This window comes from Trachurus japonicus, chromosome 10, assembly GCF_045865225.1.
Source record: "Trachurus japonicus isolate A0001 chromosome 10, Traja_1.0".
Lineage (NCBI taxonomy): Eukaryota > Metazoa > Chordata > Actinopteri > Carangiformes > Carangidae > Trachurus > Trachurus japonicus.
Genome location: NC_140916.1, coordinates 33,196,194 through 33,223,072, shown reverse-complemented (window position 1 = coordinate 33,223,072; position 26,879 = coordinate 33,196,194). Strand labels below are relative to the sequence as shown.

Genomic DNA, 26,879 nt, shown 5'->3' with positions numbered 1-26,879 from the left:
CTGTCTGATGATGTCATGGGCCATGTGGTGATGTCATTGACCTGTCTGATGATGTCATTTCTGAAGGCTGAATATGTCCCTCCCCCTCTTTTTAAGGTATGTTCTTCGCTGACTTCATGGAGAAATATTTCATCTTCCCCACCATCCTCGCTGTCCTCAGGTTGGTTCGTCTGAGTCGCGTCCTCCCTGTTGTCTCCTGGCTTGTGGCCTTTGTGATGTCACTTCCTGCCCTCTTCAACATCTGCTGCCTCCTCCTCATCCTCATCTTCACCTTCTCCACCTTCGGCATGTTGAGCTTCGCCTACGTGAAGAAGGATGTCTGGATCAACGACTCGTTTAATTTTGAGACGTTTGGCAGCAGCGTGATGTGTCTGATCACCATGACAACGGTAACGGGGTGGGGGGTTCTGCTGAGCACCATGACGGTCACGCCCCCCGACTGCGACCCGGACCTGGAGAACCCAGGGCTGCCGGTCAGGGGCGACTGCGGCAGCCCAATCCTCGCCGTCGTCTTCTTCACCTCCTACGTCGTCATGGTCGTCCTGCTGCTCGTCCACATGTACATCGCTGTCGTCATGGAGACCTTCAACATGAATGATGCAGAGAGCCTGAGCGACAGCGACCTGCAGATGTTTTATAGAACATGGAAGGAGTTTGACCCTGATGCCTCAGAGGTCATACCGTACAGGTGAGTCTGACCCAGATGTAGAACCAGACCCAGAACCAGATCTAGACGGGACTCCTCTTGTCCTAATGGCTCGGTCAAACTTTTAACTTTCAGTGGTCTCTAATGGTCTCTAGTGGTCTCTGATGGCCTCTAATGGTCTCTGATGGTCTCTAATAGTCTCCAGTGATCTCTAATGGTCTCTAGTGGTCTCAAATGGTCTCTAATTGTCTCTAATAGTCTCCAATGGTCTCCAATTATCTCTAATGGTCTCTGATTGATTGATTGATTGATTGATTGATTGATTGATTGATTGATTGATTGATTGATTGATTGACAACAGACAAATGTTTACAAAAGAAAACATACATCAGCACAACTGCTGCCAAAGGGATAAAAACATAAAAAAGCTGTTAGCTTATTTCCATAGTGGTCCCTCCAATGGTCTCCAATGGTCTCTAATGGTCTCTGATGGTCTCTAATTGTCTCCAATGGTCTGTAATGGTCTTTGATGGTCTCTGATGGCCTCTAATGGTCTGTAATGGTCTCTAGTGGTCTCTAATAGTCTCCAATCATCTCTAATGGTCTCTGATGGCCTCTAATGGTCTGTAATAGTCTCTAGAGGTCTCTAATGGTCTGTAATGGCCTCCAATTATCTCTAGTGGTCTCTAATAGTCTCCAATGATCTCCAATTATCTCTAATGGTCTCTGATTGACTGATTGAGATCTTTATTGACAACAGACAAATGTTTACAAAAGAAAACATACATCGACACAACTGCTGCCAAAGGGATAAAAACATAAAAAAGCCGTCAGCTTATTTCCATTGTGGTCCCTCTAATGGTCTCCAATGGTCTCTAATGGTTTCCAGTGGTCTCTTATGGTCTTCAATGGTCTCTAGTAGTCTCTGATGGTCTCTAATCGAATGGTCTCTGATGGTCTCTGATGGTCTCTAATGGTCTCCGTTGGGTTCTGCAGTCAGCTGTCGGACTTCTGCAACGCTCTGGAGGAACCTCTGAAGGTTCCCAAGCCAAACACCATCAGACTGATCAACATGGATCTGTCTCTGCTTCCTGGAGACAAGATCCACTGGACAGATGTGTTGCAGGCCCTCGCTGCACAGGTAGCCCTGTTTTTAACAGTTATTTTTCATTTACTTATTTATTTATTATTTTCTTTTTTCATTGTTATTATTTGTTTGCAGGTGATCAGGGATTCGGTACAGATGGACGCCCTCAAAGACAGAATGAAAGAAAAGTTCAACTCATCCAAGGTTCTGTTCTGTTCTTTTATACCCTAGGCTGCACTCACACTACTGATGTTTCAGCAAATCATACAGTAATTTTAAAGCAGAGGTTTATTTTTAAAAGGTGAGAATGAGTATGTTGTAAGTACATACGTGATGACCATGGTTTCCTGCAGGTGGGCCATGAACCAATCAGCAGCACCCTGCGGAGGAAGCAGGAGGAAGTGGCTGCCACTGTGATCCAGAGAGCGTTCAGGAAACACCGGGCTGAACCGGCAGGTGACGCTTCAGGTGGGCAAGGCCACCCTCACCAAGACTGAGCCTTGGAGCAAACCCTCCCTTCTGTTCCCATGACGACACCTCCTCCCTCTCTACATGGTGGGAACTCACCTGTGGTGGACTGAGCCAAGACCAGATCCTAAACCACAGAGGACTCGAAACAATAACCTATATGACTTTTTACTCATGATGTGTTTCCATCATTAACCCTAACCTCATATTATTCCCTGTGGTTTTTAAACTGAACCTCAGTCCAAATACTTATTAACCTACATTATAAGCTAACCCGCTAGCCCATTAGGCTAACAGCTAACCCATTAGTTAAAGTTAATGTTCTTGCATTTCTGTATGCTGATACATTTTCAATTGTGAAAACCAATAAATAAAGTAAGAAAGCAATAAATAAAGTAAGAAAAGGACCCAATGACTATGTCAATGTTGTTGAACAAAGAAATCAAGCGTAGCGTTAGTTCTGGCAGGCCATGACGTCAAGCTCTTAAAGCAGATAACAGCGGCACGGCCGTTTCGGCTAATGCTGTGTTCAAGGCAGGCTTTTGAAACCGTAAGTTACAGCTTCAAGTCACAACTACGACTTGGTAGCGTTCCAGGTAACCCGTAGCTCGTGTTTTTACCGTCCTGTTGTCTGTGAAAGTTCCCTATAACGGCCACTCGTAACTTCCGACCCGTGAACTCGTACCAGAACGAACTGGTATGACTTCACAGGAAGGAAAAACACAAAGTACGAGTTTCCTTGAACGCACCATGAGTTAGCAGCCCCCGCCCTTGTCAGGCATCAATTGGTCCTCGTGCTACGTCACCACATTCACGCGCATCCCTTGGCTGCACACACAGCCCTTCATGCCGTTCTCTCCCCTCATTGGATAACACTTGTATCCCACAAGGAAAATTTTCTCCTCGGGTTACAGCAGAGCAGAGTGACGGAGAGACTCGTGTTTAGGCTGAAATACTTCATGTAAGTGATTGCTGACGGAAAATAGGACTATTTAGGACTTATATTAACAAAAACATTCCACTGATATCTGCTTTAATCAGCACTGCATAGCTGTCGTTACAGGTGCAGATCAGCTGATGGCTCAGCTGACTCTCCGTGGCTGCTTCCTATTGGGGAATTGCATTCAGAGCGCGCTATTTAAACTGCTCTAGCCCGACGTCACCTCCCTTGCTGCTACTGCTTCCTCTGCCGGCTTTTTGCAACCCACCTCCACCCCAGCTCCTCCTGTCATTGTATCTTGTTGGTTGCTCTGCTCTGTCTGGGTTTTCTTTGCTGCTGCGCTCCCTGCTTATGCCGTTCATGATGGCTTGTGAAGGGCAGGGAGGTGCTCTTCCTGCCTCAGGCTTTCCACGTAAGCGCGTGGAAGAGCAGGGGGTCCCAGAACAGTACCATACTACCAAATAAAACTTGTGCAAGTAATTAAATATTATTTTTGACATAGTGGTCCTGACAGAATTACAACACTTCTTTACAAAAAGTGTTGTAATTCTGCACCAGTGTGTCTTTGAGGGTTGATGTTGTTGTTGAACAGTTTGGACCTGAACCATGTGAGACAATCACACAAGAGACTGAAGCAATCACATCCTACACACAGACATGTGGAAGTAAAGGAGGGGGGTGGGGGGTTGTGGGGTTCCAGGGGGATGAAGATACAGATACAAAACATCTGGAGTGAGGCAACAAGGCGGGGGGGGGGGGGGGGGGGGGGGGAGGCAGGTTAGTTAGTTAATTTTTCATGTATCAAAGAAGTTAAAAGATGCAGCATGTTGGATCCAAGACAATGGCCCTCATTTATTAAACTTGCGTACATCAAAAAAATGGGTGTACACCAAATTCACCGCAAGGATCGGCATTTATTAATCTGAGCGTGAGCGTACGGTACGCACAAATCTCACGCCAGCTCTGACCAGGTGTACGCACATTTGGAACCAGCGTAGAACATGCAGGAAGGAGTGCTGCTGTATCACAATGATTATTAAACCATAGTCTAATAACGCAGCGATGTGGACCACATGTTGTTGTTGTTTATATTGATAAAAATATAAAAAGTAGCAAAAAAAAACCGATACCACCAAGTCCGTGTTGAAAATATAACTCGAGTTTTATTTTGAGCAACTGAGATGAATTAAAAACCACGATGTGACAGATGCTCGTTAATCAGCTGTGTAACAGAAACAGTCAATGACAGACAGACCTGTTATTGTAGATCACACACACAAACTTCCAACATCTCCTGCACCAGAGCATGACCGGACGGCTCCTCAGTCTCTCTCTCTGCCGGACACCGGAGCCTCGGTGGGGGGGGTGGGGGGGCTCCGCTGCCTGTCCAGGTGCAGCTCATCTCCGCGGCGGAGTGTTTTTTTTTTTTCCCCCCGTCACCGGGACCTGTCAGCGGGACATCGGGCCGGTGTTTCACATCCCTCCATCAGCCGAACCATGCCAGCGGTGCTGATGGTCATAAAGTCGCGTTCGCAGCAGTAATATGCCTGTGATTTCTCCTCAGTCACTTGTGTTTAGTAAACTGCAGGAGCATTTCATGAGGTCGCTGGGTTTCCTGACGTGGTCGGTGACACGTGCGTCTGCAGCCTCCATCCACCGGGATGACGCTTATCAATCACAAAACCTATCAATCTATCAATGTCCAGATATTTAATGTTGCCGCCCTCTCCCTGTTCAACGCGGTAACGTCAGTAAAGTCCCTCTTCTTGGCCGTCTTCCGTGTCTCCATGTCGTAAAAGGGGCAGGGCGACGCCTCTAAAGCAGGAACATATCGGGGCGTGACATTTAAATGACGCTCGTTTTCAGCCGCCGGATTTATCACCACCACGCCGGTTCTACGCCGAAATCAGCAGCGTACACACTTTTAGTAAATCACACGTGACACTTGACGTACACTGATATTTACACCAGAATCTACACCAGATCCTGTGCAAGTTTGATAAATGAGGGCCAATGTGAGGGAGAAGAGCTGAAAAACCCCAGAGGTCGGCCATGATAGAAACATCAACCTTTTACACATCGTAACAACAAACGGTTTAACGTGGTTTAACATCTGGATGCATTACAGTAAACAGCTTGAAACATGAATCACTGTGCTCATCACTCACTCACACAGATTAAAAGCTTATTAACAGCTCATCGAAAATATACAGACACACAATGAAAAGGGTTAGGGCATTGTCACAGAGTGAAGGTAGCCTCTATTGTTGTAATGTAACCTCTGTATTGTTGTATCGGAGCCTCTGTAATTGTATTTTTGAAGTGTTCCAGTCAAGTAGGTGGTGCACAGCCTATTTGACTGGACCGCCCATTAAAGCAGAAGTAAGCGGAATATTTGTGTTAATATAAGTCTTAAATAGTTGTATCTTCCGACGGCAATCACTTACATAGAGTGTTTGGTCTGAAACACGGGTCTGTCAGTCACTCTGCTCTGCTGTAAGCCGAGGAGAAAACGTCTTGTATACTTCCTTGTATCCTACAAGCTTTATCCAATGAGGAGAGAGAAAGGCATGAAGGGCTGTGTGTGCAGCCGGGGTCATTCCTATGTTCCCACATTTCTAACTTTTGTTGTCACTGAAAATTAGGCCCTATGTTCCCACAGCCCTTTGGTCCCACCATTGGTTGGGTTTAGGCAATGAAGAAAAGAGTTGGTTAAGTTTAGTAAAAAGACCCGGTAGAGGCTAGACAGGCCAGATAGATAGAGTCCACATAGGTAGAGAGAGTCCAGTGGGAACATAGGGCCTAATTTTGAGAAAAATCTTAGAACTGTGGGAACATAGAACTGTGGGAACATAGGCATGGACCCCAGCAGCCAAGGGACGCGCGTGAATGTGGTGACGTAGGGACGAGGACCAATAGATCCATGACGAGGGCGGGGACTGCTAACTCCATCGGCTGACAAGAAGTTAGCCAAAACGACTGGATCGCTTACTTTAATGTAACTGTGTGTCTGTCTCAACAGGAAAAGAGACCTGTAGTCAGGGCCTGAAGGAGGCCTGCACTGGGTAGCATATTGGAAGCAGCTGGGTTGATTGTTAAATGGTGGGGCGGGGCTTCCACAGCTTATAGACCTTTTCAGAGAGTATAAACAAAGACAGGTGTGGCTCATTAGAAAACGCTCTGGTACACTAAATGGAATGGAGCCTTAATTAGTATCCTTGGTAACACTTGTATTTGTTTATACTCTCTGAAAAGGTCTATATATATATATATATATTCAGAAGAAGCTCCCTCTATGCCTCCCACCCCCTACATGGAACCGTTAGAGCCCTGGAAAGCTCCATCAGTGACAGGCTTCTGGACCCGCGCCGTTCAACCGAGAGGTACCGCAGGTCCTTTCTCCCCTCTGCTGTTCAATAAGGCTCACTGAGGCTCTCAGTAAACCAGACCAGAAAACCCCCATCACTATGTGCAATAATACCCCCCCCCCCCCCCCCCCCCCCATCCATGATTGCACTTTGATATTTTTTTTAGCCATATATATATATATATATATATTTATATATATATATTTATTTTATATCTCTTTTAATATCTTGATTGCCCTATATTTATAAATATCCATATTTATATTTTTTGGCCAGTCCACCACGGTGTGCATGGCTGTGTGAGTGTATTTGTTTGTATGTACTGCTGCTGTAACTTTGCGAATTTCCCCGTTGTGGGATTAATAAAGGCATACTTTACTTTACTTGCCGTGAGGGTGATGACCAGCCAGCTCTCCCCCTTTAAGTTTGTGTGTTTTTTTTTCAGCCATTTTCCCCTCAGTTTGTATTTTGTTTTGCTCAGGCCTGGCAGCAATTTAAAATTACCTTGTTAGGTTAGGTAGAACTGTCAACTGCTAGAATAGAGGGTATGCGCATGACGTCACGGTACTCGGAAGACGCTGTGGAACGTCCACTGAGTGGCAGAGCTGCCAAAGTTAAAAAACAACGCAGTAACGAAGCGATTTTCTCCGAGCCCACACAAGTCTGACATGTCTAGCTTTACCAGCATGTAAAACATGCATAGAGCTGCTAAAAAGTTTTTCAGAATAAAAGCAGCTCGTGTTTAAGTGTCGGGAGTCACTGTCAGTCCCTCTGCACAGTAACACTGAGCCTGTCAGTCACTCTGCAGGTACCGCGGTCACACCGTGTGTTGCCATGGTTACAGGACTGTCAGTGTCCGTGCAGCAGACGGTTTTGTGGAGCTGGTTGTCGATTCTTTTTGACATCAATTTGTTTTGATATAAGATATTTTATCCAGTTTATGAGTCCACCGCTATCCGCCAGCATGTTGAGGGAGGTTTGTTTTGCCACTCAGTCCGATCGAACGGGGCGTTGCCGAGGGCAACGTGACGTAAACGCATACCCTCTATTAATGGCGCTAGTGAGGCTTCCATAAATAACTGCAGCCTGTTGCACCAGCTCTGTGTAAGTTCTACCTTAAGTTAAGAGTGTAAAGTCCACACTAAATGATACGTTGAAACTAGTTAAGGTGATACTTAAGATGTATCTTTGTTTAGTTGCACCACAGAGACTTACGTTTCATCTTAACGTCTAAACTAAGCAAGACGTAGTCGCAGATGGTGACGTCATCACATAAAGTAGCCAATGACTGCGTTTACATGCACTTCAGTACTCCGATTTCAATCGGGTTTTTTAAGTACCCCGAATTTGTGTTTGCGCATGTAAACACCATTTCCCGAATTCCAGAAATCGGGATAAGCTCATATCCCGATTTTGAGAAACCCAATTTTGCTGCCCGGAGAACTCCGAAAGAAATCAGGATACTGGAGCATGTAAACACAGTACCCTGATATCTGAAAGCTGCTCAGCCAGCTGACGTAACCGTTACCATAGATACGTTACAACTAACAACATGGCGGCGCCGGCGACTACAACATCAACAAGAGCGTATTTTTGGAGTGATGAGGAGACTGAGTTTTGCCTTTCTGTGATGAAAGAGCTCAACATCACACGGTGTTTGGATGGGAGGACACATAGAAACGTGGACCTATTTAAGTGTGTCGCCGATAAACTACAAGACGCCGGGTTTCCGCAGCGGAGTGTGGTATATTGATGTGTTGATGAAAAGAAGGGATCACCGCCGACACGTCTTCACTTGTGTTCAAAAAGAAGTTTATTAACAAGAAGAAGAACAGTGTACAAAAATGCCGAATCCTGAAGCATCCCTGGTGCCAAAGTGGGATCTCCTTTTCTAAGGCTCAAAACCATGATCTTATATACTTTCTAACTCCAAAACTCCACCTTATATCTTATCTTATATCTTATCTATATCTTATCATGACAGGCATTACGTGTTCTATAAATGTTTAACATACACAGTTCATGTCTGTCGTTTATGGACATGAGACAGGATCCAACCTATAGAGTTTACGACCTTGCATAAGATAACCTTATGCAAGGCTGTCACGGGAAAAATGTGAACAACAGGACACACATAAAAAGAAGAACATAATACATGATGTTAAAGCTAAAAGTTCAGGTAAATAATATACTACATATTCCCCCCTTCGAGGCTCGTAGAGTCTCGACACAAAAAAGATATCATATACTTTAATGATTAGCATAATGAAACTAACAGATACTTAAATATATATATATTGCTAACAACAAAACAATAATTAGCAATAAAACAATTTGTGGAGTGTGAGAGCGAAAACCTGCCAGGCAGCCAATCTTTCTTAAAATTTCCATCAAACAATCAAGACAGGAAATTCTCTCACGGTCCCTCTGCCTTAGGCAACCACTTTTTAGTACTCCATGCCAATCAAAAATAAAGAATTCTTAAAGCTTATATGACATAACACAAGTAGATACATATGAAGACCTCAGACAAATAAAATCAAACAATATCCAATTTCAGGCTGGTCAACCCATCGGATCCTCCATTGGAACTATCCCTGCCTAACATTACTCTTCCTTAACGTCAAAAGAAAAGAAAACATCTGAGGTTTCAATATATCCACATACTAGCAGAAACATATCATGGACAATAGCAAACTTACATACATGAAAACATGAAAACATAAAATCACATTATCAAGACACTGCAGCTCCTTTGCAGCGTCCGGTTCCCATTGTAGACTTCATTAGTTCACATTCAGTCCATTCTTCACTGTCCACAATCAGATACATCTTTTCAGGAACTCAGGGTCCCTGAAGAATCACTCTTATGGTTGTCTTCTTCCAATATCATTCTAAAAGGACAGAAAACACACAGCAGTATCTTTTGCGACAAACAACAAATACAAATTAAAACATCAAACGCATAAACACATCACACTTAAATCCCTATTGTTACAAAATCTTTTTTCTTTTAATTTTATCCACAGACTCTCATCCATTATCGAAGAATATTCAATCTAGAAGTCCTCGTATATGACTTTTCTAGACAAAAACTTGGCAAAAACCTTGCACATTTTTTGACAAAACTTGGTTAACTTGACAAGTGACTGAGCATCCACCTGGTTATAACCCAATCAATCTATTTAAACAAATAAATAAAATTCATACTATAACCTACCCCCTTGCAACATGGGCCAACCCATGTGCTTCTTGAATCGTCAGACCTAAAAGGTCAGTGAGCACTATTAGCAATCCTTCATGATTCACCAAAGACCAATAGAATCTTAAGTGTCACCTCGGTCTATCCATAACTATTTCTTTATTTCAAGAACAGCTTCCTGTTTGTAATTGTCTCAACTATCTAAGGTAACCACACAACTTCATATTGTGTAAATTAAGCTCTTTGGATATACTGTATGTTACTGCAATAAGTATAGTAAGCTTGCTAAATTTCTCATTTTTACTTGTATTATTTAATTATACGTTTTGCACTGGAACTTCAAAAGGCAGCAGCCTCACACATTGGCTCAAATTGGGCCGTTGACCTGAGTGAGTAGTGGATCCCACACTTACGCTGGATACACACAATTTTCTTAACATGTCATGTTCTGTCCTATTTCATTTTAGTATGAGAAAGCCAGTTTTGTGGATAATTGAGTGAGACTTGTAGGATTTTTTTTTTCCCAACAGTAAACCAACTAATCAACATTTACCAACACAATGAGTTTGAACATACTAGAAAGATTTGTTATGCAGGCCTACGCTTCATTTTATTACACTATGGCAATAACAATAATTCTTAACTGTATAAAGGAAAAGATGGAGAATGAAAACAACAACCGTTTAGACTTCAAATTTCTGCTCATACTACATGTTACTGCCAAAGCAGTGCAATTTTACTTTCTTTACTTTAGCATCTGATGCATGTCAGTTTGGTCAATAAATGCTAAACTACAACTTATGAATTCTATGAGGTTTCATTACTATCAACAGAAATCAAAACAATATATTGGAACTATTTATTTATTTGTAGTATTTAGTGCTCTTTAGTTTAGTATTTTGTTTAGTGAGTATTTAGTTTTGGTTATTCTTAATCAATTTATTTGATTTCATTATGATTAAATTTCTATTAGTATTCTAGTTTATTATTTGTTTACTTTAGGTGTTTCTTGGTTATTATATGTGTTTTGTTTCATTTGGACACGGTAGGAGGGCACCTGAAGTTATATAGGTAAGCTATCGGTAAGGGACCAGCATGCACCTGAGTGGGCAAATGGTTTTTTACCGGAGCGGGAGAGGCACCGGAATTTTCTTTGTTCTTTGTTTGCTCGCTTTTTGGTTAAATAAACCACGCTTTTTGTTGAAATTGGACATTTGTTTGGACATTATGTTTTTCCCATCCGCTAACACAACTTATGGTGCAACAGTGGTCCTTTGATTAGTATAATTTGAAGTTTGATTTGATACTTTTATTTGTTTGACAATCGGCTACTACACAATATAACACGAGTGTTGAGAAGTGGCTGTTCAACACTGCAACATTTACCTCATTCAGACAAGTATAAGTCAAAATATGTCCTTATCCTGATGTTGATATTTTACCCTGCACTTCCTAAATGTTTACATCTTGTTTTAATAATATGCCAGCCAATGCAGTGGACAGTTGAGACGTAGAAGGAGAACAAATTAACTGGTTTCAACGCTAGTGTCATCACAGAACACAAAGCATCTCTTCCCAAAAGTACAGATAGGTGTATGCTCCTGATATCAGTATAGGTATTGTAGTTTTTTGTTTTTTGTAACAGAGCTCAATTAATTTTGTAAGAGGTACCAACTGACACCTCCCTTTCGGATTTTCTGGGCAGCCCTTAGAATCCTAGCTGCGGACCCCTGAGAGGGTTCAACATCCTCGGAATGTCATTGGCTGAGCTCTAAAGCCTCTTGGGATTCCTTTGAAATTCCCTCTGAAATTTCCTCCTCCTGGTTTGTTACACTCACGAGCAAAATGACCAACCAGTCCACAGATATAACACACTTCAGGGACTTGTTGAAAATTTGGATTGAAATGACCTCTTCTTCTCCCTAAATTACCTCGACCTCTTCCTCTCCATGCCTGCTGCTGCAGACCAAAGGTCGGCTGTGCATTATAAGCTACAGGAACCATTGATAAAGGCTGTGATGCCTGACACTGACACTGATTTGGCTGTGGTGGTGGCTGTGGCTGTGGCATGAACTGATTTGTCTTCAGGCTGGTTCTGCATAACTACTTGCTTCTCCTCCTTCTTATTATCCACCAATTGAATTTGATTGAGCTGTCTGAGGATCTCCTGATCTTGCTCCTTCTGTCCATGCTCTTTCTTTCTATACAGCTCTACATGGTGTGCTATGTGATCTGTATAAACACTCTTTGTCATGCTCCCTAGGCCAACCACTTCTGCTAACTTGCTCCTCACTGACGTATGCAACCCCTTCTGAATCTTAGCTCGCAAGACTGATTGTTCCAGCTGACTCTCCTCTGGATCATTCCCTGTAACATTTCTCCATACCTGATAGGCTCTCGACACATAGGATCTCGGATTTTCTTCTTGTCCTAATGATTCAACATGAATATTATCAGGGTGTACATTTGTTGGAAATGTATCTCTTAACGCTCTATACAGTCGACCTCTATTTGCTGCAAACAGCTCTGAATCATTCACAGTATATCCCACATATCGATTATATCCAGCTTTCTGTAAAATCTCTTCCATGGCTGGAACCCCAATAATGTTTACCAGAAGTCTCTTAAAGTCTCCCATGGTAGGCTTCGTTCCCAACATAATCTCTTCCAACTTTAAAATCCAAGGATGTGCTCCATCTTGAAGAATGGGTAATTTCTCAAACAAATCTTGCATAACTGTATCATCCCAAGATTTATACACCAGATTCTGTCCTCTGATAACCACCGGACAGATCTTATCAGACTTATCTTCCTTCCTTGGTGATTTTTGGGAGGCTTTTTTCAATAACTTTTTCTTTTGCATTTGCAAGTCCTGTAATTGTTCCTGTAACAATCTCCGGCCTTTTGGTGTGGTGTATTGGTCCAAATATTTAAGGCATTGATCTATACCTTTATCAATCCTACTTAAAGTTTGTCGTCTCTCTTCTTCTTCCCTAGAAAGAGGTTTTTTCTTGGCATGCCTTCTTGAAAATGAAGGATTCTCATTATCCATCTTTGACCCTCCTTCTCAAACAACTGGAGAATGTCAAGCTCTATTTGTCTCTTTTTATATTTTTCATCTCTTTTATTTATTTTTTATTGTTTATTATTTTATTTTATTTTTTCGATCACCTTATATATGGACACCAGCAACTTTATTGTTTAAATGATATCTTTATTGAGTGTTTATTCTAATGACCATGGATAGTCAATTTCAGAGCAATTCTTATACCCTTTCTTTAACACCTCTTTGATGCCTATAATTTAGGATTTTTCTTCTACACTAGTTCAACAGCAGTAACTACTTTTGGATTGTTTACATCTATTTTATCAATGTCATGGCTCCCATTTATTCTTGTGCTTAACTTTAACTTAACTAATTAAATATTATTTAGTTTATTTTTATTGATTAATTCATTTATAACCTCTGTATTGCCAAGGTCAACAAAAGAAAGATGAAACAAATAACTTCAAAGGAATTCAAAGTCTTATCAGATCTATCAAATTACAAAAGCTCAACATCAGTTAGCCTTGATTAATCAGTCAGTTGCCAAGTCTTCCTTCTAAATAACTACAACATACAATTTTTGGGTTTTATGTATGTGAGCAAATAAATGCACTCTGTTAATCCATACTACTAATAAAATTAAATGTACAACCAAATGTACACACTTTCATTTAAAAGCAACTAGTATTACAAAGAGTTTGTGGATAAAATCACACTGGCCTTGATCACTGGATCCAGATGCATGCACTGTCGTCCGCAAGCCTCAATCCTTGTGATCCAAGCCAGCTGTCCTCTGTCCTCCTCTAGACACACCTCTTAGGCTCTGGTCTCCTCCTTGAACTCTCGCTCCATGAAAGGAAGACAGACAAATAGTTCAGTGCTTTATAAAATCACTAGATGCACATTCCTACTGCAAACTTTTCCTTTCTTTCAAAAATTCTGTATTATAACTTTGGAACGTTATAATTTTATAAAAACATTCTCACTTTAAAGGTGATAGCTACAAGTTTAATTACTCATGGCCAGTAGCTCTCGCTCCAACCTTCCGTTGTACTGGTTGCCAGTTACAGCAGTTACACATGACATCAACGTTCTAATGCTGTTGCCACAGAGATCATTCCATGCCGACGTTGCCAACATAACCAGATGTAAATATATATATATTTCGGACCCGCCAAAACTTATTAAACAATTATTTATATACTATTTTTTAAAATTCAGTAAAATTAATACTTTTATTCTGCACCCCCCTAGACATTCTGTGAATGCATTATTTTTGAAAGATGTATCCTTTGGATAAAAAAGTTAATCAGGCTTTATCAAAAAAAATTCTCCACTACATAAAAAAGTCCTTCTTCCAGGGCTCATATGTTTCTTACAGATTTATTTTCCAAAGTCCTCTAAACAGAGGCTTATCTCTACCAAAAAGTCCCCATAGAGAGCTCATATATTCTATCAAACGTCCTTTAAAAGTTCATTTATTTTAGACAAAATATCTTATCTCATAAATTCCTATTAATGTATATATTATCATTATTACTACTATTACTATTACTATTATTATATCTCCTGTTTCTCAAGTTATATTACCTCTTATGCCTTATTCAACATAGAGTCTATCACATTAGCCACATACACAACAAAATCAACAAACACAAAACATAATAGACAACAAACACAAAACACTCAAATGTACCGGTAAGTGATCACATATTTCTCTTGCTTAATAACTGCAGTTTCTTTCTACTTTTTAACTTCTTTTAACTAGAAAACTATTTCAATTTCCCTATATTTTATCTCTCTCTTTAATTGTCCCACTTTTAACTTTATTCTACTCTTTAAATACCCCCTTTAACTTTCTTCTTTACCCCAAAATATCCCTTTATTCAAATTTTACCCCCCTTTTACCAGATATCCTAATTAACCCTCTTTAACCAAATGTCCAAATTCACCCTCTGTTACCAAGTATTCAAATTTACCCTCTATTCAAATGTACCCTCTTTAATCCCTTTATTTTAGTTAACCCTCTTTAACCCCAGTTCCTTTAAACCCACTAAAAACAATTCTTAACTTATATTATTACCCATTACTTAATCCCCTTTTTACCCCTTTACCCCTTTTTACCCCTTTTTACCCACATACCCATTTTCATTACCTACCCATTTTACCCCAAATGTCCTATTTTACTTTTACCCCAAATTCCCTATTTTACTTTTACCCCAAATCCCTATTTCCCTTTTACCCCAAATTCCCTATTTCCCCCTTTTTGCGTTGCCCGTAACGCAAACAAAAACCAAAAAACCCCCAAATTTAGGTAAATTTAGAACGATAACCTTCTTCTAATCATCAGAACAACAATCACCCACACAAAGATCTTTAACGGTGTGACCCAACAGCAAACAGACAGCAGCTCCCACGAGCAAACCAGCGCACACTTATGTGAAAAACTCACCCTTAGTAGAAGCCGGCTGTTGCGGGAGTCGGCCCAGTGGAGCTGCCAGCCAACGCTGAGAGGCCACAAACACGCCCAAGTTCGTGACGCCAAAATTGTGGTATATTGATGTGTTGATGAAAAGAAGGGATCACCGCCGACACGTCTTCACTTGTGTTCAAAAAGAAGTTTATTAACAAGAAGAAGAACAGTGTACAAAAATGCCGAATCCTGAAGCATCCCTGGTGCCAAAGTGGGATCTCCTTTTCTAAGGCTCAAAACCATGATCTTATATACTTTCTAACTCCAAAACTCCACCTTATATCTTATCTTATATCTTATCTATATCTTATCATGACAGGCATTACGTGTTCTATAAATGTTTAACATACACAGTTCATGTCTGTCGTTTATGGACATGAGACAGGATCCAACCTATAGAGTTTACGACCTTGCATAAGATAACCTTATGCAAGGCTGTCACGGGAAAAATGTGAACAACAGGACACACATAAAAAGAAGAACATAATACATGATGTTAAAGCTAAAAGTTCAGGTAAATAATATACTACAGGAGCGTGGAGCAAGTGAGGTCGAGGTGGAAACTGCTCAAAAAAAGTTATTATTTGGCGAAACAACAAAATAAAAGAAGTGGCTCCGATCCATCACCTTTCAAGTTTTATAAAATTATGGATGAAATGCTGGGCCACCGCCCACTCGCCACTGCAGCAGACAGAGGGGTTGACGTTGGCTTCCCCAGTGAGGATGCTGAGCCTCCACAAGATGAAACATTACACTCAGGTAAGGTCTTTACGTTATCTACCGTTAGCACATAACGTTATAAATCGTGGTGCTCAGTAACTAGGCCTATGTAAAGTATATTCAAGTATTATTTCAAAGTAGCTCAGTTTTGAATGCAGAACTTTTATTTGTTGTGGAGTGTGTTCGCAGTATGGTAGGCCTATGAGTGTAGAATGAGGGCTCGTTGTGGTGGTATAAGTCTTGATGAACAGGAAAACAGGCAAACAGGAACAGAGAAACGGAGACGGACTTTATGTTTACACTCTTTGCTGACCGGCCTCATCATCATGACAACCACAATCGCCACTACCACACACACTGAACCAATCACAGGCAAGGGGAAACAGCTGATCATTACGACACATACGAATAGGCTACAAAATAACAACTCGCGGCCATAGAGCCGTAGTGCTTCTCCCAGTCAGTTCAGAGTATTTTCACAGCATGTTCTGCGGCCCGTCTTCGGTCTCTGCTCCGGTCCCGAGCGGGCTTCGGACACGGAGCAGAGACTCAGGTCCGACAGTGCAAGACTGTCCCTCTCTGAAGCAGAGGAGGTCGGCTTCACTCCCGTCCGTCTTCACAGACAGTCCACAAAGAGGATCATATCCTCGTCAGTTTGCTCCAGGCGACAGAGTTGTTTTTCTTTTTTTTTGACCCGGCCTGTAGGCTATTTGGTTCCGGCCTTTCGTGTAAACAAAGCCCCGGCCATTATATGAGACCCGGCTGTTAATTAAATGTTTGAAAAATAAATGCGATAAAACCGGTGCGACTTATGTTTTTTTTTCCTCTTCACGACGTATTTTCTTGACAGATGCAACCTACTCCGGTGCGACATATAGGCCTAGTCCAGAAAATACGGTAGTAATATATTAACTATATGCACTAAATATAACACCCAGACATATCCCAACTTTACATAGGCTAAGTAACATTACTTTAACTTACTGTAAGGGTCTGAATACTTAGGCCACCACTGGTTGGGCCCATATAGTATTTTTCACGAGAGTAAAGTATAAAACAGTTTAAGTGTTGTTAAAGTAAAAGTATAAACAGATACAAGACGTTAACCTAATGTTCCTATCTATAGATGATGACCTTGAAGCTGATTTAAGCTCAGGAAGAGCCAGTACCCCTGCAGCTGAGGACAGTGAGGACTCCCCAAATGCCAATAGCCTCCCTGTATCTGCTGGAGGAAGCTCTGTGCATCCTTCTACTGACACGTTCACATCCTCCCGATCCACACAAGGTAACCAGTGACATACTGCAAGTTACAGCCCATGTGATTATCTGTACTGTAAATCCTTTAAGTTTGACCCTGTGACTGAGTATGGGCCTATATATTGGTTGACAGGCCCTCCAATTATACAACTTAACATGGTACATAGTAGGGATGGACATTTTAAATGATTTCTGTATTTGAGTACTCTCATTAAATAATTTACAGTATTTGTGTAATCACACATTTTTAAAAAACATGGGTCAATCATGAAAAACAAGCGGAAAATGAATACTCCAGTACTCATTACCAGTATACAGTAGATGCAGTGAAATTGGGATGTAAAGGTAACCAGGAAAATGGTGGTATGTACCTGACTGCAAAAATAAGATACTTGAATATGATGCAAAACACTTTATTTAGGGTTTATCTTATCTTAAATTATGCATTGTTTTACACGAACATAGAGTATTCAAAGCATCTCCAACACAGCAACTAATAATACAGGCGGGGAGTATGGGCTCCAATCTCACAGAAGAGCCACTGTAGTACAAATTTCTCAAAGAGGGAATGCTGATTATGATAGGACACTGTCAGAACACACACAATGCATCACAGCTTGATGCTACTATATTAAACAACAAAATTAAAACATAAAAAACTACCTATTAGGCAGGAAGTTGAAATGGTGTGGCTGATTAGTGCATCACGAATGTATCTGAGACACTTAAATAAATAATGAATACTGTTCTTTTCAGAGGGGACAAGGTGCAGAAGGCGCAACGCCCCCAGCCGCCAGCATGACTTCCTGGAAAGGTTCCAGCAAAGTCAGAACGAATGGATGGAGCGTCAGCTCCATGAGAGCTACGAGCGAGAGCGTAGGCTTCTTACTGAGGTTATACAGCAGAGCAGTCGCTCTATGGAACTAATGGTGAGCCAGCTCGTTAGTGGGATGAGGGGCTCTTATAATGTTCCACAAAGGTTTCCCTATGCTAGTCCTCCTAACACCGGTTATAATGTTTCTCCACCATACTACCCCCCATCTGGTAGCTCTCAGGGGAGAGGAATGGAGAATGACACTGAAGCCGTTTTCCCACTAAAATTAGCGGGTCGACGCGGGTTTTTTAAACGCAGGTCGACCCGCTAACAATCGGCATTTGGCCCCTTTCCCATTGACCAAAATGAGCCGAGTCTGACCCCCCGCTGAGGGATCAGACAGAGCATAAACCAGTCGCCCCGCTCTCATCCGCGGTGCAAGAGACACACACAGTCATGCCACAGCCGCCCGCCGCGGAGTGTCCGTCCGCCGAGGCAGACTCTCTGGCTGGCTGACCTGGAGCACCAGGACCGCGGAGGACAGAGAGTCTGCTGCGGCCGGATGACGGACGTCCGCGGCACAACACGTCAGTTAAACAGACTGTCGCTTCTTTTCTTTTCTTTTTTTCTATCGTGTTTGGTCAGTGTTCTCTGATCTTTTGATCCCAGTCTCGGATGAGAGCAGAGCGGAGCAGAGCTTTGTTTTGGTGATATGAGACGCGACCGGCGCGATGACGTAGCGTCACGTAACGTTCAGTGTCATCACGTAAATTAGCGGGTTGACGCGGGTCTGGCGTTCCCACTGCAAGCCGATCGGAGCCGAGCCGATTAAAGGAGATTTTAACCTGCGTCGCTTGCCGAGTCGTCGACGCGGCTCGGTGCGCCTTTCCCACTGCCACCAAAAGCCGATTGTTAGCGGGTTTAAACGGGTTTTTTGGCCAGTGGGAAAGGGGTATGAGACCTCTTTTTTTGAGCTCTAGTTTTTTATGTTACTGTAAAGTGAGGGCAGATGGACTACATACTGTACAACTGTATTGAATTTGTTTGTATTTTGTTGTGTTGTATTTAAATAGTATTTAGTATTTAAAGAATGAAAGAATTGTAACTGTTAATTTAGTATTTAAAGAATTGTAACTGTTAATTGAGTGTAAGTATTTAAAGAATGAAAGAATTGTAACTGTTAACTTAGTATTTATTTAAATAATTGTAACTGTAATTGAGTGTAAGTATTTAAAGAATTGTAACTGTTAATTGAGTGTAAGTATTTAAAGATTGAAATAATTGTAACTGTTAATTAACCCTTAAAAGCCTACATAAACCTAAAAACGCCTGGTAATAGATCTTTGTCAATTCTGAGCTTATTTTTTCAGATAGTACCAAGTATTATACATCAAATTATTCAGGGAAACCTGCTCTTTTATCTGCTGCAGTGTCAAGTCTCATTCATACTTTACTTTTGGGTGAGCATGCCACATTTCACAAAAAAAACAAAAATTGCCCAGTAAAAAATCTTGTGTTTTGTTGAAAATCTCCCTAGTCAACCATGGATTTATTTTTTTTTCAATGTGAAAAGTTGTACTTAGGTGTTTTGCAGCTACATGTGAAGTTTTGTGCAAATACACTTTTTCCTCTGTGATTTACAGCTCAGTGATCATTACCGTAGAGGCGGAACTTTACCACTAGAGGGCCTCGGACACACCCACAATATACTAAACATCAGCAAATAACAGCACAAAATGTAGATTTTGTGAATATTTATCCTATATGAACAATAATAAAGTCTGTAATGATGACTTTGTCTCTCACATAAGTGTTATATATAATTGGAAAATAGCCAACCTGGAAGACCATAAGTCAACTTTATCAAAAAAGATTTTTTTTAATGCCTTCAAATGGGAAGAAGGGAAAAAGGGATGATTAATAATAGAACAAATAACAAGTAACAAAGAGCTTCACAATAGTAACAATAATTAGTAAAAGATGAAAGCAATAATAATGTTGATTATGATAATGATGATAATATAACAATAACAAACAAGTAAAAAAGTACAACAGCTCAAAAACTGTCAAAAATAAGGCCGAGTGTGGTCAACTATTTACATGACTAGAGTTGATGATATCAATTACAAACTAGGAACAAAAAGCAATACAATAGTAACAATATTTGTTATGAACAATCTATTAGTAGTAATAATGATAATGATAATGATGATAACAATATAATGATGATGATAATGATTACAAATAATGAACAATACAGCTGGGGTAAACTATTTACATGACCACAGTTCACTGTGGTTGTGGTTCTGCAGTATTGGCTGCTACTACAGGAGCCTTCCTGTCATGCCATGCTGCAAAGCAGTTTCTGTGTGCTACCAGACACAGATTAACGTCACAATGACGGCACTTCCAGCTGGCAGTTCTGCCACAGTGTGTGCACCGCCTGCGCCCTTTTGCAGCCACACCAGGCTTTCTGCCCACTCCTGCAGTGGCCCTCTCAGGCTCCTCTTCATCTGCCTCGATGTTCAGGCAGACCGGGAGACAGTCAGCTCCTCCACTTGGTCCTAGATAGATAGATAGATAGATAGATAGATAGATAGATAGATAGATAGATAGATAGATAGATAGATAGATAGATAGATAGATAGATAGATAGATAGATAGATAGATAGATAGATAGATAGATAGATAGATAGATAGATAGATAGATAGATAGATAGATAGATAGATAGATAGATAGATAGATAGATATACTTTATTGATCCCAAACTGGGAAATTACAGTGCAGCAGCAGCATTGTACAATTGCAATATAAAGAATAGGAATAAAAAGAGCAAACTATACATAATAAAATAGCAATAAAATAAAATAAAATAAAAAGAGATGTACAAAGTATATACATGTACAAAGTATATGTATAAAGTACATGTACAAAGTATATACCTGGTGTTGGCTATTCTCGTGATGAGCCACACAAGCCAGCAGCCAGCTCCTCCATGAAGTCCAGGTGAGTGGTGGGCTTTTTGCCTGTGGCGGCACACTGCTCCGTGTACAGAATATAGCTGTTTGTTGCAGCTATATCGATGAAGTAGAGAAGAGTTCTGTACCACTTATTTGTTCTCCGGTGCACAGAGTACGGTGCACTCTCTCCTCCCATTGCTGATAATGAGATGTATGAGCCATATCTGCAGCTGGATGTTGGCATTTAGTAATACTAAGGCCGCTATCTGCCAGAGAGATCTCATTTTTAATTGGTTAGTATAGCAACGCAACTAAGTAATGGTAGTGAAGCAACTTAGTAACAGTTACTACGGGAAGTGTAGTAACTGTGGAGACTGGAGTTGGACATGTAAATGAAACCGGACATGTAAATAAAACCACTCTGATGAACTGAAACTTGTTTTGAAGTCATTACAGCAGCGTTTTCCTGTACATGCGCACGTAAGACGTAATCAGAAACCGGGATACTGTATTTATCATGTATACAGGGATACTGAATAACCGGGGTCTCCAAGTCCATGTAAACACCATACCCCGAATTTGATCAATAATCGGGGTACTTAAAAAACCAGATTAAAATCGGGGTACTGAAGTGCATGTAAACGCAGTCAATGAGAGAAAAGTATCATTCCTCGTGCAGTGTTTAACGTCTCTTGTGAAATCCTCCCTCAACCGGTCAACGACTGGAGAAAAACACAGCGACATCGAGTGGCGAAACTGTCGACTACAAGGTAAGGTTGGCTTGAGGCATTCACAATAAATCACGGTAGTTTTTTGTTTTGTTTTGTTTTGTTTAAGTTTTATGTAGGACCTAGGCCATCATGTTAGTTGAAACAATGTAACAAGCATGATTGACACACAGCAGCCTACCGCTCTGACACACACAGCAGCAGCCCCCGGCGAAGTATGAAGAGCTTAGGCCGGTGCATATTCTCATTTGTCCAGGTCATAGTATTTCAAAGGAGGTTAAATCGAAAGCAACAGTTGCTTTCGATTTAACCTCCTTTGAAAAAAAAAAAATGAAGATCCAACATCCCTTGTGAATTAATAAATCGTTAAATAGTCACTTGTTGAGCTGTGAAAACATTAAAATATTTTTAACAAAGATAGAGGGACAAATACAAACAGTTAGGCTAACGTTTAGAGCCGCTGTGTATCCGTCCGTTGTCAGGTCAACGGACGATCCGGTTCCATAACGGAGCACAGCTGTCCGTTAACTGACCGGTAATATCCGTTAGCACGGGCTTGCCTTAATGACTAGGCTACGAGGAAAAATAAAATCGAAATTTCTTCTTTCTAAATTGGATCCTAAATTAAATATGAGCCTATTTAGGAGCAAACTAGTGGACAAATGTAAAAAAAAAAAAAAAAAAAAAGCACAGGGAACAGACAGACTCCCTGATCATGTAAAGCCCCGCATAGGGGTCCCGTCCCTGTAAAGCCGGGTTTCCACCAAATCAACGATCTCTTTATTATTATTATTATGATATATACACAAACACACACACTCACACCTGAGAGGAAACATATTTTTTAGTATAGTGTTAAAAGACTACACCTATAAAGCACAAAGTAATGCTTTATTACAGTTCGTCCAATGAACGACTCAAGACGGTTACATACGTAGCGTCCACCGGGCGGCGGTGCTAGTGTTAACTTGTAGCCTTTGTGATATCTCGCCTATTGCCCATCTCCCCGTGAGTTTTTCCTCACCCGGTTCACCAGTCTAACGGCAGAGGCTGTTGTAGCCTACGTGTAGTACTGCTTGTAAAGTTCTCTGAGGCAAATTGTTATTTGTAAATTTGAGTTATAACTACATTTTGACTGATTGATTAACGCTACTTTGTGTCCTCTTGCAGGGGTTTGACAATGACTGACCGCAGAGCAAGAAAAAGAAATTTCACACATGAAGAGATAATCATATTAATTACTAAATATAAACAAAATCAAGCAATCTTGGAGTCGAAATTCAACAACTTTGTTACAAATAAAAAAAAACAAGAAATCTGGGATGACATCACAAATGCCATAAACGCGAAAGGAGTCTAGCACAGGGATGTTATGGAGGTACGGAAGAAGTGGAGCGACCTGAAAATGCAAGCTGTGGAGGACTTTCCTCGTCATGTCCCCACAGGAGGAGGACCTAAGCCTGACTGGGGGCTATACTCAACGCTGGTGCTGGATATCATCGGAGAGGACTCTCCCTCTGTTGTTGGACTTTCAGATGGGATTGAAAGTGAAAGTCCCCAAGAACCTCCAGCTGCAAGAGCAGCCCCGTCACCACCTACAGCAGCTTCTCCACCTAAAGCAGCCTCACCAACCTTCATTTCACCAGCTGAAGAACCTGTGCCATCACCAGCATCTCACCAACACCCTGAGCCCTCCTGTCGTGCAGGAAAGAGGCCTAAACCCCGCATCCAGGAAGAAGCTTGCAGCCCGCCTGTGCCACCACCAGCCAAGCGTCCTAAAGAACACATGCCTCCTACTCCAATCATGTCTGAGGAGTTACATAAACTCAGATGCCAATTATTTAATGCAGAGATTGAAAAACTAAATCATGAGACACAAAAAATCAAAGCAGAAAAAGAAAAAATTGAACTTGAAAAAGTAAAATTGAATTTAGAAATGTTCAAACTGGAAGAGCACAGGGATACACCGTCACACTTACAACTGCACTTTAGGATACCATCAGACACACACTAATGATTACATTCAATTTTGATTATTTATTATTATACAGTATTTGTATTTCTTTCTTGTTTTGTCATTGAACAAGAATTAGAAAATTATTATTAGATAGAATTAGAAAATAAGTAATTGTTTGATTCAATATGTAGGCCTATTATTTGAAAAATTATTATTAGATATAATTAGAGAATTAGAAAATAAGTAATTGTTTGATTCAATATAGAAAATAAGTAATTGTTTGATTCAATATGTATTATTTGAAAATGGAAATTAGATCATTTTGTATGTGTAAGATATATCAATTTGAATGAAATAATGAATTAAAATTGTTTTTTTGTGTATTAATCTGTATAATAAAAGCAATACTGTTATAATCATGTTCCTTTTCTTCTTTTCTAAATTTTGTCAGCCAAAGTAGGATACTGCAATATAGGCACGGACAGTTGCAGCTTCATTTTGTAGATGGCCTTCGTGAAAATGAACTTGTAGGTCGCCATCATCTTCATTCATAACTTCCTCCTCCACTAGTGGCACTTTCCACATCATCGCAAGGTTGTGAAGGACAACGCAGGCACCCGTTACTGCAGCAGCTCTGTCAGGTTCCATTAAAATGCCTGTGACCAAAGGCACGACAAAGTGGAATAAATCAGTCCCTATAGAATATGCAATCTTGATCATTTATGATGTTTGGCTACCTGAACAATAATCTTATAAATTATTAATATGATGTTCCATTAGGCTATTAGGCTACAAATAAAGAACAAATTACATTAATTCAATATAATGCAAACCTCTCTGCAAACAGGCCCATCGATTTTTGAGGACACCAATACATCACTCCACCACATTTCTTGTTCGGATATGAGCTGAATTGTAGCGCTGCTCACTGGCACTTGTTGGATTTAAATAGGGTGTCATCAGCCATTTCCTCAGGGGGTACCCCGAGTCGCCTAGCAACCTCCCGGGGTATCTTCCTGCCTCAAAGTCTCTCCAGAGGCTGGACTGTCTGAGGATGAAGCTGTCATGCTTTGCCCCTGGCCATTTGATGACAGCGTTGGTGATCTTCAAGTCAGCATCACACACAACCCCTTTCTGTTTGCAAAGTCATTTTCATTTCTCTGTGGCCTCTTCAGTTGATGTGGGTCCCATCCACGCAGCCAAGGATGTCAGGAAAAGCAGCGATCTGATAGAACTTCTGACGGGTCGCATTTTGTTCTTCAGCCGTTGGGAACTTCACATATTGGTTAAAGCGCTGGCACAGCGCTACCGCAACAGCTCTAACAGTTCTACACACGGTACATTTGTGTACACGTATCGAGTCCCCAACCAAGTTTTGAAAAGACCCGGTGGCAAAGTAGCGAAGTGCCAGACAAAGTTGAAGTGAGGGACCGAGTGCTCCGTTTCTCTCCGTCTGATGCTCCAGTTCCGCGGCGAGTAGATCAGTGATCCGCTGAATCTCCGCTCGTGGGAAAGGAAACCGTGAATATATATCAACATCGTCATAGATCTCTACAGGGTGTATTCTGTCACGGAGAACACGCGGCCGATGTAAAACAGCTGGGAGAAGTTGATCTCTCTCCCCCTCCTCCAAATCATCCCACCTCTCCAAACGTTGCGCCATGACAACCACTACGGATGACTTTACACCTGCCAAGAACTAAGTGTAGGATTTAAGTTCTAACTTATGACTACGTTGTAACTATCCCAGCTGGTGCAACACTTGTATGTTGTATGTAATGTTAGTAGTGCGTAAACTCCATCCTAATGCCCTCTACACACTGCTATTTTAGCAGTCTTATAAGACTGTTGCATGACACACTATGCGACGTGGAATTTACAATCTTTGCTACGACGTCAAGTTTGACGTGTGCAGACTGTACGATGATAATAATAATAATAATAATAAACTTTATTTATATAGCACCTTTCAAAAACAAGTTACAAGGTGCTGTACAATAACAACAGAAATAAAAACAGGTCAAATACAACTTCTTGGCAACAACATAATAAAACTTTATAAAATTATAAAATCACCCACCCACAACAAAGTAATCATACAATAATGGTAAAACAAAATTAAAACAAAATTAAGAGAAGGCTAATCGATAAAAGTGAGTTTTAAGAAGAGATTTAAAAGAAGCCACTGAGCTCGCCTGCCTGAGATCGCCGGGCAGGGTGTTCCACAGCTGTGGAGCATGGACAGCAAAGGCCCGGTCACCTTTGGTGACAAGACGGGACCTTGGAACCGTAAGCAGGGCAGCACCGGCGGATCTCAGGCAGCGGTCAGGCTCGTATGGTAAAAGCAAATCACGGATGTAGACAGGAGCCAGGCCATTCAGGGCTTTAAAAACAATTAGTAAAATCTTAAAATCAATTCTAAAACTCACGGGCAGCCAATGGAGAGTGGCAAGGGTTGGAGTTATGTGGTCACTTCTCTTACTACCTGTTAAAAGCCTGGCAGCTGCATTCTGAATGAGTTGCAGTCTACGGATGTTTCCTTTACTGATCCCAGCGTAGAGAGCGTTACAGTAGTCAAGTCTAGACGATATAAAAGCATGGACAACTTTCTCCAGGTCAGCGGGACAGAGGAAGGAGCGGATCCTCGTTAGCTGTCTTAGCTGCCCGAAACAGGATTGTACTACCTTGGTTACTTGTGAGTCAAATGATAACTGTGAGCGTTCTACTGAATCGCAGGTCGCCCGCTCCCCCTCCTCCCCCCCTCCCTCTCTCCCTCTTCACACACAGACACAAGTCACCGGCACCAGTGGAGCAGTAGCTACCGCCAGTTGTCCGTTATTTAAAAATGAAATCACGGCCTGTATTGGCAGAGAACATCACAGTGGTACCGTCACGTAAGAGCACATCTAAACGAGGACGAAGTCACCTCTCCCGGCGTAAACACGTCAGTATTCTCCGGTAGGCGACCGCTTCTCATCATAGTCTGCACATGGGTTTTTTGTTTTTTTTGGACAGAGTTTCACACACAACTTTTCTGATGGCTGTATGAGTCTGTCCATGTTCCTCCTCTTTCTGCAACAGTAAAAAGGAATATACACCTCTCCAGACATGACAAGATAAACTATTCGTTTTTTAATTTAAAGCAGAAGTAAGTGATATATTTGTGTTAATATAAGTCTTAAATAGTTATATCTTCAGACAGCAATCACTTA

General features: G+C 41.2%; 3 protein-coding genes across 4 annotated transcripts in view; 2 read left to right on the top strand and 1 right to left on the bottom strand.

The window, feature by feature from the left end:
- LOC146980301 (sodium channel protein type 4 subunit alpha B-like) overlaps nt 1-2,353 on the top strand; it is a 40,277-nt gene extending 37,924 nt beyond the window's left edge. For both annotated transcript variants that reach the window (XM_085788568.1, XM_085788567.1), the window contains 4 exons: nt 97-688; nt 1,643-1,787; nt 1,869-1,937; nt 2,087-2,353. In XM_085788568.1, coding sequence (XP_085644694.1) covers nt 97-688; nt 1,643-1,787; nt 1,869-1,937; nt 2,087-2,230 — 950 coding nt within the window. In that variant the 3' untranslated portion in view covers nt 2,231-2,353. The remainder of the gene's footprint in view (nt 1-96; nt 689-1,642; nt 1,788-1,868; nt 1,938-2,086) is intronic.
- hspa9 (heat shock protein family A (Hsp70) member 9) overlaps nt 1-26,879 on the top strand; it is a 353,332-nt gene that overhangs the window by 205,016 nt on the left and 121,437 nt on the right. The window lies entirely within an intron of this gene.
- On the bottom strand, nt 11,696-12,574 carry LOC146980300 (uncharacterized). The gene has a single exon (XM_085788874.1). It carries the CDS (start codon nt 12,572-12,574, stop codon nt 11,696-11,698), a length of 879 nt encoding a protein of 292 aa, XP_085645000.1.

Bases quoted from the DNA above. Each gene is read 5' to 3' on its own strand.
- LOC146980300 (XM_085788874.1), bottom strand. From the start codon at position 12,574: ATGCAAAAGAAAAAGTTATTGAAAAAAGCCTCCCAAAAATCACCAAGG.